The sequence below is a fragment of the Etheostoma cragini genome, chromosome 17 (genome assembly GCF_013103735.1).
Source record: "Etheostoma cragini isolate CJK2018 chromosome 17, CSU_Ecrag_1.0, whole genome shotgun sequence".
Lineage (NCBI taxonomy): Eukaryota > Metazoa > Chordata > Actinopteri > Perciformes > Percidae > Etheostoma > Etheostoma cragini.
The window spans coordinates 12,908,853-12,920,795 of NC_048423.1; the positions used below are offsets into that span (position 1 = coordinate 12,908,853).

At 40.5% G+C, this 11,943-nt stretch overlaps 4 protein-coding genes across 9 annotated transcripts in view; 2 read left to right on the forward strand and 2 right to left on the reverse strand.

Annotated features, from left to right (window-relative positions):
- Window positions 1-271: 271 nt before the first annotated feature.
- On the reverse strand, window positions 272-1,197 carry LOC117960257 (cold-inducible RNA-binding protein B-like). The gene has a single exon (XM_034898032.1). The coding sequence runs from the start codon at window positions 1,003-1,005 to the stop codon at window positions 460-462; it is 546 nt and encodes a 181-aa protein (XP_034753923.1). The 5' UTR covers window positions 1,006-1,197; the 3' UTR covers window positions 272-459.
- Window positions 1,198-2,702: 1,505 nt separating this feature from the next.
- On the forward strand, window positions 2,703-7,283 carry npy4r (neuropeptide Y receptor Y4). Its single transcript, XM_034897976.1, has 2 exons — window positions 2,703-2,985; window positions 5,680-7,283. Exon 2 carries the CDS (start codon window positions 5,726-5,728, stop codon window positions 7,076-7,078), a length of 1,353 nt encoding a protein of 450 aa, XP_034753867.1. The 5' UTR covers window positions 2,703-2,985; window positions 5,680-5,725; the 3' UTR covers window positions 7,079-7,283.
- Window positions 7,284-9,441: 2,158 nt separating this feature from the next.
- On the reverse strand, window positions 9,442-10,320 carry LOC117960258 (cold-inducible RNA-binding protein B-like). The gene has a single exon (XM_034898033.1). The coding sequence runs from the start codon at window positions 10,138-10,140 to the stop codon at window positions 9,631-9,633; it is 510 nt and encodes a 169-aa protein (XP_034753924.1). The 5' UTR covers window positions 10,141-10,320; the 3' UTR covers window positions 9,442-9,630.
- Window positions 10,321-10,369: 49 nt separating this feature from the next.
- mcph1 (microcephalin 1) overlaps window positions 10,370-11,943 on the forward strand; it is a 27,906-nt gene continuing 26,332 nt past the window's right edge. For 3 of the 6 annotated variants that reach the window (XM_034897949.1, XM_034897950.1, XM_034897951.1), the window contains exons 1-5: window positions 10,370-10,462; window positions 11,033-11,087; window positions 11,180-11,271; window positions 11,366-11,484; window positions 11,594-11,678. In XM_034897949.1, coding sequence (XP_034753840.1) covers window positions 11,054-11,087; window positions 11,180-11,271; window positions 11,366-11,484; window positions 11,594-11,678 — 330 coding nt within the window. In that variant the 5' untranslated portion in view covers window positions 10,370-10,462; window positions 11,033-11,053. The remainder of the gene's footprint in view (window positions 10,463-11,032; window positions 11,088-11,179; window positions 11,272-11,365; window positions 11,485-11,593; window positions 11,679-11,943) is intronic. The other 3 variants (XM_034897955.1, XM_034897954.1, XM_034897952.1) reach the window with 3 other exon arrangements.

The window sequence follows — 11,943 nt, forward strand, 5'->3', positions numbered from 1 at the left end:
GCCCACTCATTCTGACATCTCTCCATTAGTGCATGTATAGATCTTGAGCATGTGTGTATGTATAGTTCAGGACTCTGTGTAAACTAACAAAATGTGGACACAGAGTGTAAATGGTAATTTCCCCATAGGGGATCAATAAAACAGATTCAAAATCAAGTTACAACGTTACAATAATCTACTAATCATCAGATTACAGATGCCGTTTGGTTAACAAACGACCTTTGAGGAATTAAACTGGCCAATCATGCAAGGTAAGGTAAAGAGTCTTGGATTGTAATTTGTAACATGGTTTATTAAGAAATGACCAAAAATCATGGGTACATTTTTAAGATGCTTGAGCTTAGCTAATACAACATAACTACAAAACTAAGGTCAGCAATAACACGTGGGCATTTGGTCTTGAGGAGCGCATCTGTGAAACACGGCCAGTCAAGGAAGGATCTTGAATCGAGGGGATGTTTACTCAGCATCATAGTCGTGTTGTTCGCGATATGAAGAGCGGTCACCATAAGTAGGCTGACTCCTATTGTCTCTGTATCCGCCACCCCCACTCCTGTACTGGCTGCCGCCGCCGCCGCCGAACCTCCCCTCATTACTGAAGCTTCTGTCGCCGTAGCTTCTGTCACTCCTATCGCCGTAACTCCTGTCACCGTAACTCCTGTCTCCATAGTATCCTCCGCCTCCTCTCCCACGCCCGCCGAATCCACCCCGTCCTCTTGGGCCCGATCCTCCGCCTCCTCTGGATCGTCCACCGCCCTTTCCTGCTTCATCCACCCGAATGGGCCGACCATCCAGAGTCTTCCCGTTCATTCCTTCCAGTGCATCTTTAGCATCTTCTGGATTGGCGTATTTCACAAAACCGAAACCGCGGGATTTCCCCGAGTCTCTGTCCATGATCACGTCTACTTTTTCGATGGTTCCATATTTGCCGAAGGCCGCGGCCAGAGACTCCTCGTTGGTATCAAAACTCAGTCCTCCGACGAATAATTTACCCTCGTCAGACATCTTTAGTGGAGCTTTCACTGACAGGAGTGAAGTAGCTGTTGAGGAGCCGGTTGACTGAGAGAGGGGGAGGAGAGCTTCGCTTCGTCTTTGTGTTGTTGTTTTTTTTTTTTTTTGGCGGATTGCAAAACCAACTTTAGGTGGAGCTTTGATACGGGAACGCTTCACTTCCGCATTGTGTTTCCTTTGCCGTCGCGTCTAGGTCGGAAGTGACGTTCACCCTGGTCCTTGTCCCAGAATGCAATGCCTCACAAACAGCACGCGCGAATTAAAGAAATTGCCCAAACCTCACTGTCCCATAAAGTATGAGCAAGGCAACTATTAAAACACACTGGTTGATAATAAGTGTGTTATTTTCAACTGTGGACTAGGGTTATAGATCTGGCAATGCTAGACTACAGCCCGTTCTATGAATACATCTATACGGATAACTGATGTCTTATCTGCATCAACGTGACTCCCATAGACCGTCAATGTACATGATCTATGGTGATTCCTAGGGAAAAGAGACAGAGGATTGATCTGGAGTGGATTTGGGATGACTCTAGTGTCTATAGTCTGTACGTGTTTGCTTAACTTTTTTTTAACTGAATGTAAGTGTTAATACGTTTTTTGTTTTTCTTCAACTACAATATGTCTTTAGAGGATGTGTGACCTTTGTTAAAGGATGGGGCCTTCAGCCGGTGGTATCCTAAATTTTCCTCATTGTCAACAAATCCCTTGAAGAGAAATAATATTAAAAAACTCTCATACAAAGACAGTCTTGTTGTATACATGGCAAAGTGCAAGGGAATTCTGAATTAAAATAAATTTGAAATGGAAAAAAAGAATAAATGACAAAACAAAGACTCCCATCCTTTTAGCCAATTGAGAATTTCAACACACTCCCCAAGGCCCCTTTTCTGAAGACTGTTTTTCTATAATTTTTTCTATTTTTCTTTTCATCTCGATAATCTTTTTATCGCTAAGAGTGTCTGATGCAAACCCAGTAGACGTTTCTGAGGACTTTCTTATACTGTCTATAGAACTGTGAGTTGGTTGTTGATTTTTTTTTAATTTTAGTTTTAATTTTTAACCTCTATTTAACCCGGTAGGATGTTGAGAACAGGTTCTAATTTGTAACGGCAACCTGGCCAAGAAAGGCATAAGCGTGCAAGACTACATACGGTTTCACATTCAATACGGTACAAGAATACAACATATAATAGGTTACATAAAGTAGGCCTACAGATTAAGTAGGCATTAAAAAGCCGGCAAAAAGTGAAGTGTCATTAAATCAATGGATATGCAAAAGTGATGTGGTAATAACACAATATACATGAATAGCAGTCTATAACACTGCTGAGATGTAACAAAGAGTCAAAATACAATAAGTGCAAAGTGTGGTTTAGTTAGTTATCAGTAGATCAGTTATAACGAAACATATGTATATGAATAGGCTGTCTAGATACATGCTGAGATGTTGTTGTGAAGAGTCAATATACAGTTATTGCAAGTTGTGGTCTAGTAAGTGATGTAGATCAGTAAAAACACAGTATGCATGAATAGACAGTGATAAGGATTCCTGCTCTGACAAGGTGGTGATGAGGTCAGACAAGACATAGGAGTGTAACCCCATCTGACCACACTACAAACTGACCTGTACACATTAGGGACAACTGAAGTCCAAACTGCACTAAAGTAAAAGTAAAGTCCAAACAGCACTTACAGCAGGTGTCATTTTTAGCATTGTAATTGAACAAATTCACCACTGTGTGACAGCAAAGCTTAGTCCTCAGAGGGTCTTTGTCACCCAGGAGGCTCTAACTGCCAAGTAACAGGGGTGCTTCCCTCCCTGTTGTTTCTGACAGAAAACGATGTGGTGGTCGTGATGTTCAGCTCCTTCTTCAACTCTCAAATTTGTGGTTTCATACCTGTTCAGAGCATTGTTTTTTTCTGTCATCTTGGCATCACTGAGACACCACACTCCAGCCAACCCACCACGTGAGTGCTCTATTTTTTTTTTCTTAACACATTAATGATTCGTAACGCACAATAATGATCTTAGTCAGCAAAGGTCAGTGTCTTTTGTTTTTGTCAATCAGTTATAAAATTATAGCTGTGTTCTTTAACCACTGTCAGCTTGTATAGTGTCCACATATATGCAAGTATGCTGTATGTCTTAACTATTGCGAACATGTTTGAATGATAAATTGACAGAATAGCAGTACACAAAAGATATTTCTGAGAATATGCATCCAATTTTAGCAAGACATCTGGAAGAAACAAGAAATCGGGGGAAAAATATGTACATGCATTAATGTTGCAATTGCTGTGTAAAAATCCCATCTCATGAAATTATTCATGGTATTGGTGTCTTGACATTCCTAGCTGAAAATAATGAGCCCTGGGTTATCATCTCAGGTTGAGCACACTACAGTGCTCACCTGTTATCCTGCTCCTGTACATGCAGGAGGAAAGAAAATGTATTCTGAATTGACAAACCGACGGAGTGTGTTGGGTATGTGTACGAACTGAATTCATACGCGGATTCCAGTAAGTGATAATATTCAGTGTTAGTCTGGTGTGCAGTTGTAATATGGAAGAGTGGCGGATTCTTTTTTTAAAGCACACTATTAATACAGTAAGCATCTTTTAAGATACACATTTTACATGTATCAATAGAAAATAGATAATAAATATAAATAGATTTCAATCAGTGACTGACTGCACAGAGGGGAACTCAGAGGTTGGGCTTTCTCTTTGAATCTCTGTCAAGCACATGCAAGGAAACGGTCTGGTTGTAATTTCCATTTTCAAATTTGCTTAATAATACAATAACTGTCTAATTAAGCCCTCTAGGATTGCTCGTACCTTCAGACCTTTTAAATTCAATCCAAACTCATGAAGTTTCCAAACCTGAACAATCTAATTTATGATGAATTACAAGGAAACATACATCAATGCGATGATGCAGTCATAAAGAGTACCATCTTAACATGGCATGATAGTGCTACAGAGAATCTTTGGCAGATAGGGAAACTTGAAATTGTCATGCAGTGTGACAAAATGTTTTGTTGCAAGCTACTAGAAATTTAGAAAGTAATTATAGAAAAACGTTGATGTTGGTTAAAAAATTGAAAATCCATTTTAGCACAGCACGGCTGCTCTTGGGAAAATACAAACGAGAGAATCCTGGTGAGTTTGGTTCAAGGGAAATGACAGTAAGCCAATGTCTCAATTTCCTGTCAGAGAGCACTATTCTCAGAGATGGAGGGCACTTTGCTGAGGCAGAAAAGAAGATAATGATGGACAGAGCGGTGTCAGGTCACAGTGTTCCTTATCCTGCAGAGATTTTTCTCTGGAAAGGGGTTGATCATAATGACACACCTACTTGCTGGATGGGCATCCTACAGCGTCATATTGTTGCTGGATCCATTGTGATACAGCTGCATGTTAACAGCTGTTTGTTACAGCTGTTGGTTACATCTGGTTACTGGTGACATTGCACTTGCCTTTCATCACGTTCAACAAAGGATGATCAATGCTGTATCACCCTGCCTGCAGCTCACTCAACACACTGACAGAGTAGGTTAGTAATGATGCAGTGTGAAGTGATAGCAAAGTGTGTGTGCCATTAATGGAAAATGACAGGCTATTTCTTCGCAATGCTGGTTTTCACAGCATATGTCACAGGTTTTAGGGGAGAGCTAAAAACCAATTTTAGGATACTGACAATGTCATTTCTCTTTTATTTTGGCATACTAAAAAATCATTGTTGCTTGACAAAGCCTCTGTGCAAATGTATGCATATACATTTGATTATCATTAAGCTATTATGTTCAGTCTTTACACCTGAGTGGAGGGCTCCTTTGTGGGAGGGGGAACCTAAGTCTTAAGATGGAAAAGAATAATAGAAAAAGAGTGATTGTTAAGTCCAAGAACTGAAACTAATCTGTGCAACTGCAGTATTGCAAAGTACACAATACTAAAACTGTAGCAAACATTTTTTTGTACTACATAATCTCATATTGCATAATATAAACTGTGTGAACAGTTTAAACTGTCTTATAATATACCTGTAATGTTCTGTAAGTGTATTTTATGGACAATCAGCACAAAATTAGAGTAACTACAAGTAAACTTTACATCTTCCTTGAGGTTGTACTGTGTTTAGCAGGTTTCAGCTGAGGGCTGATGGGAAAGTCATTAGTTTTTACTTATTTGGTCACAAAGAATTGGACATTTATTTAAAATCTTGACCTTGTGATAGCACTAAAGCCAGAGAAGTCAAAGGCTCACCAAAGTCATAACAATTCATCCTCTGGGAACCATGAATGACTAATCAAATACAATTTCATAGCTATCTGTTAAACAGCTGTTGAGACAAACTGACATTGTCATCTCAACAGACATGCCACTAGCGTGGCTAAAGAAAGAACATTAGGGCATGTTTTAATGACAGTGCTTCACTAAACATAATTTCACAGTGACTGAAATAGAAAGAAGTCCTCACACGCAGCATCTTTCCTAAGCTTTATTTCTCATCAGCCACAGGATACACTTATTGCCTTTCCTTCACTCTCTGCTTCTCTCAGAACATTATCATTTCCACAGAACCTTTGACTATAGAGTAACTACTTTGCAAGTGATTACTGTTTTTTTTCTGTCTCCCTCTTTGCTTTATCTCTGTCTCAGATGTATGTTTGATCCTTGGGGCTGATGACATAGAGGTCCTGGTGAGATGTCCTTGAATAGAAACAAGAGCCAGTCTTCTCCGTCAACGTCAGCTCTGCCTCTGCCCTTCAACAATTCCCCCTCTCCACATTCCTTACCATGGGAGGAGGGAAGAACCACTCATGAGTCGGTGCAGGAGTGGTTGGGGAATAAGACCCAACTCCTCTCCGACCTTGCTGTTCTCGGGCACGATGAGCAGTGCCTTATGTCTCCTGTCCTCATAGCATGTCTAGTTGTGTGGTACAGCATGACAATGGTGCTGGGGCTGGTGGGGAACATCGGCCTCATCTGCATCATTGCCCGTCGCAGAGAAAAAGTCAACGTCACTGGCATTTTCATCTGCAACCTGTCATTCTCTGACATCCTAGTGTGCGTCTTCTGCCTCCCCTTCACTGTCATATACACACTAATGGACCATTGGGTGTTTGGAGCGTTGTTATGCCAACTGGTGCCATTCATCCAGTGTGCGTCTGTGACCGTGTCTGTACTGTCTCTGGTGTTCATCGCTCTGGAAAGACATCAGCTCATTATTAACCCTTCTGGGTGGAAACCGAGCATTCCTCAGGCCTACGTGGCGGTCGTTCTTATTTGGATTTTGGCCTGCTTCACATCCTCACCTTTTTTGGCCTTTCAGCTACTCACAAGTGAGCCATATACCACCATGGACCCGCACCAGTCTCCACTCCATCACCAAGCCTCTGCTCAGGCTAATCCCAATGCATCTCCACCTCAACCTGTTTCCTACACATACAAAAACGTATCTGCGTTTCCAAATTCATATGGCGACCTCTTTTCTTATATCCCCACTTCTCCACATATAGAGGTCTGTCTGGAGCACTGGCCATCCCAGCAACACAGGCTCGCTTATACCACATGGCTCCTGCTGTTCCAGTACTGTGGTCCACTATTGCTGGTCCTGCTCTGTTATGTTAGAGTTTTTGTGCGCCTTCGCCACCGCAAAGACATGCTGGACCGCGCCAGAACCCCAGAGAACCAGCGCATGACCCACAGTCGCCGAATCAACATCATGCTGGTTGCCCTCATAACAGCCTTTGCTCTTTGCTGGCTGCCGCTCACCATCTTCAACGCAGTGTCAGACTGGAACCAGGAGGCTCTGCCCATCTGCCACCACAACCTGCTGTTCTCCCTCTGCCACCTGCTGGCCATGTCCTCCACCTGTATCAACCCCATCATCTACGGCTTCCTCAACTCCAACTTTCGGCAGGAGGTGAGAGACTTGCTCCTGCACTGCCGCTGCAACCTGCTAGAGGAAGAGTGTGAGCATTTCCCCATGTCCACTGTGCACATGGAAGTGTCCCGCACCTCTGTGCCTCCCAACTGCAGGAGCAACTCTGTCTGACTTTGATATGACAACCCTGAAGGATGCTGCTGTATTAGGGCATGGTCCCATACACTGTACAGTAGGACTAACTTCTGCTGTTTGTTTTACCTTTTAATTTTGACAGTGGTTTAAAGTGCAACATTTTGGCAATGGTTTGAAGTTAAAGTGTGCAGTACAATGTTGGTTTATCTTATTTAGCAGCTGTAAGGAGTGTGTTGGTTTACAAAAAAACAGTTTTAAAGGAATATCTCATTTCAAACTAATCTGTTGCGGTGTCCCTATTCAACGGTTCCTACTAACTATTACAATATTATTTATTGCAGTATGCTGCTTTTTTATTTGATCATTTTATACTAACCGGAACTGATCAAATGTGTGACCTATTGGACGTCAATTAAAGTGACTTTAGGATCATCAAAACAACAAATGAGGGAATATTCTTTGGAATAAAGGTGTTGTTTGAAGCTGGTCTCGAGGCTTGTGGTCAACCAACAAACTGTTAAGAGACTTTCCTATATGTTGGATTTTGTAGTGTTGTTTTATTTCTTACATTCTATTACTTATTTTGTATTTTTGGCATTTATATACTGTGAAATCAATGTGAGCTTTTACAGTGAAGAAAAACATCATTTCTGTGATATATGTGACTTTGAGGTTAAATGTAAGAGTTTATAACATCATTAAATTATAAATTAGCTTTAGATGAGTTAAATAAATATTGAAATAACATTAAATGTGTGTACACTTTGCGGATTATTTATTGTACCATTTTGGCACAGGGATGGATGCTTAAATCTCCCATGCCACTTCAGACCTACTTTCAGATTACATAGCATTGTCTATATACCTAATCCAAATGCTTACTTATGACTGTCCACTTATGTAAGAGACAGTAAGCCCATGTAGTCATTTATATGTTCCTGGTTCAATAATCAATGTAGTGGGACTACCGTATTATAAAAAAATGTATCCACTACTTCAAATGCCTTATTTTCTTGGTTTCAAAATATATATTTATAAATAAGCCAAATTAGAATTAAGGCGTTTAAGCTATCCAACCTGTCAATTGTTTGACTAATCAGAGGCAGCCTGTTTTCAAAGACAATGAGATGTCTTTAGAAGTAAGAAAAAATAACTTGTATTTGTTAAAAACATGAATTTTATCTGGACACCAAATAATTTGAAAATGTCACCTGAAATTGTGACATTTTCTTGCTTGGTGAGGGAAGCAGTTGAGAGACTCCCACCACACAATAGGCTACACACACCATCTTCTGTCCTGTTAGCCTTGGATGGATCTAGAGAAGTTACTCCAAGCTAACTGCAGAAAACTTGAGAATCCAAACTCAGGTCCACACATTATATAAAACTATACTTTAGGCCTATTACAGGGAATTCTTTCCACCACTTTTAACTGTTAATTAAATATTTACATAGTAATGAAGTTGTCAGGAGAGAGAAAGAATAGCAATAATAGTTCTTCAAAAGGTTTTCTTTCACTGTTGAGGTTTAAAGTGCATTTCTCAGGTGACTAAATTGTATTCCCTTTTTTAACAATGTTCAATAGGCTCCCTGAAGGCAAACCGACAAAGAAAAAGTTGATCATAATGAAGCACAAAATAATACTTTGGGGGAAGCAAAGTTACACTTTTTTTAATCACTTAAATGAGACAAACCCATTTACAGCACATGTAATGCAGACCACAGAAGATACCTTGCCCACACTGAGGCATGATGCGATTTGCAACTTCATGAACAGCAGACCATTGGATGTGCACCAGTCTGAAAGGAATTCCCTCTTTATGCACACACAGGAGGCTCAGCTAGCCTAAGTTTATAATTTTTAAGTATAAGCATAAATTCCCCAAAAAGTCTGTTTATGAGAAATTCCTCACCCAGTTTAGAGGTGGGTCACCCAGAGGAAAAAATAAGATTTACCCTTTGTCTGAGATTACAAAGTAACAATTACTTTAATACCAAAAGTAATTTTTATACTATAAGTGTGTAATATGCAACGTAAAACCCAAAGGCATAAACTAAGAGTAGGAGCATCTCGACTGCTTCCTTCACATACACTAAAACATGCTCCACTGCCCTGGATTATATAACGGGATTTTTTGATACAGCATTTATTTGATTTTTTTTATATTAAATCCAATTAGAATGTATACCACGTGGTTGACTCTCATGCGCGTGGTGATCCTCCATTGTGATAAGGAATCAAAATCAGAATGGAGGATCAACACGTGCAGAACAAAAAGTCTACAGCCATGTGGAGGGCTGTTGTTCGAGATGTTCCAGTAATCAGATTAAACTGATTCAGTTACCAAAACGGCCTATGATGAATTAAGATGCCCAATCAAGCAATATGAGTCTTGAACTGTAATTAGTAACATTGTTTATTGAGGAATGATCAAAAAATCAAAAGGTACATTTTAAGATGCTTGAGCTTAGCTAACGTTAATACAACAAAACTACAAAACTAAGGTCAGCAATAACACGGACATTTTTCTCGAGGAGCGCATGTGAAATACGGCCAGTCAAGGAATGATCGTGAATCAGGGAGATTTTTACTCCGCATAGTCGTGTTGATCACGGTATCCATATCCACCCTGACCCCTATTGTCTCTGGATCCACCACTTCTGTATTGGCCGCCACCACCACCACCGCCGCCGCCACCGTATCTCCCCTCATTACTGTAGCCTCGGTCACTCCTGTCACCGTAACTCCTGTCTCCATAGTATCCTCCACCTCCTCTCCCACGCCCGCCGTATCCACCTCGTTGTCCTCTCGGGGCCGATCCGAAACCTCCTCCAGACCGTCCACCGCCCTTTCCTGCTTCATCCACCCGAATGGCACGACCATCCAGAGTTTTCCCGTTCATAGCTTCCATGGCATCTTTAGCATCTTCTGAATTCTCGTATTTCACAAAGCCAAAACCGCGAGAATTGCCTGACTCTCTGTCTTTGATCACATCTACTTTTTCGATGGTTCCAAATTTGCCGAAGGCCGCGGCCAGAGACTCCTCGTTGGTATCAAAACTCAGTCCTCCAACGAATAATTTACCCTCGTCAGACATCTTTAGTGTAGCTTTCACTAACAGGAGTAAAGTAGCTGATGATGAGCCGGTCGAATGAGAGCGGGAAGAAAGGAGAGCGTCGCTTCTTCTTTGTGTTTTTTTGGCGGACTGCAACACCAACTTTAGGTGGGGCTTTTGTACAGAAACGCTTTACTTCCGCATCGTGGTCCCTTTTCCATCGCGTCTAGGTCGGAAGTGACGTATGGTATCCATCAGCCAATGCTGGCCCTTGTCCCAGAATGCATTGTATCACAAACTGCACGCGCGAACTAAACAACTGCTGTTAGGGAACTGCGTAATTTAAATCTCACAGCCGCATAAAGTAAGTGCACGGCAATTATTAAAACAGTGGTTGATATCTGTATTCACGGTGTTGTACTGCTAATACTAACTTTGTAGTATGCTAACGTACATATTAACTAACGTCATGTATCTATATGGTAGTTAACCTTAATATTCATCGATTCACGTTTACTTGTTACGTGACTAACGTTAATGTTAGCTAGCTTATGGTTTAGCTATCTAATGTTAACTCTTATCGTTTCTGTCATTTTATTTATAATAGGCCACAATACATAAGTAGTTTTATTGCATACTAAATTGAAATTTGCAAGTTCTTTTCAAGCTAAAGTGGCATTGTACAAAATTTGTTCGGACAGAATTTGGTTCATTGTTGAACAGACCTGCCCCCCACTGCTACACAAAATGAAGGAATGAAACACTGCTATAGTTAAGTGCAAAAGGAAATTTGTAAAATAACTGCTTCTTCATTATTCAGCGTCGTCTTTGGAAAAATATCGTGACTGGGAAATTGTCACAATTTATATTCACCCTTCCGAAGTTAAATAACAGCGTCACAAATGTGATGAGTTTCCTGTTTTTCTTTCTGTAGGTGAATCTAAAGAGACTAGTAATGACCACAAGCAACAAGTGTTCAGCTCTTAAAGGTACTGTACATCATCCTAGTTTTACTGCAGTTAATCTGAGCTGAAGTTTAAGGTTTATGGTGTGCGTTTATGACTGTTCAATGTGTCTGCAGATGTCGTGGCCTATGTCGATGTGTGGTCATCGGACAAAACAGCAAATTATTCAAAACCATTCGTTCAGCAGCTGCAGGAAATGGGAGCCCAGGTGAGACTGCAGCACACATGGACAAATTTTAACTATATTGCACTGACCATAGATACGTATACTTTGCTAAACTTAAATGCATTTTCTTTTACAGGTATCAAAAACATTTAGTAAACAAGTCACACATGTAGTTTTTAACAATGGTCACCCGGCTACATGGAGGAATGCCAAGAAAAGTGGTGTGAGGCTCGTCTCTGTTCTCTGGGTAGGCAGGTAAGAATGTAACTTGAATAATTCTATGTTTGTATAGTTACGAAGTGTTACAAGATGGTTTCTTAAATAATTTATTTTTGTGTCTTATTCTTGGTGAAATTATGTCCAGATGTTACGACGACGGTGTGTGTGTGGATGAAGATTTGTTTCCAGCCTTTAATGATGAAAGCAATCCTTTGTTAAAGAACAAGAAAGTGAGTGGAGTCAGATTTCCATAAGATGTTAATGTTGGTGTCACAGTTAATTGTAAATCACCACTCTTTGTTAGGACATACATTGTGTGTGATTTTGGGTCACTGACCAAGGTCTTTATTCATACACAACACAAGAGCTAATGCAATACCTTTTATTTTATTCCATATCTTTTTACACTTCACTGTCATACTTACAGTGGGTACGGAAAGTATTCAGACCCCTTTAAATTTTTCACTCTTTGTTTCATTGCAGCCTTTTTCCAAA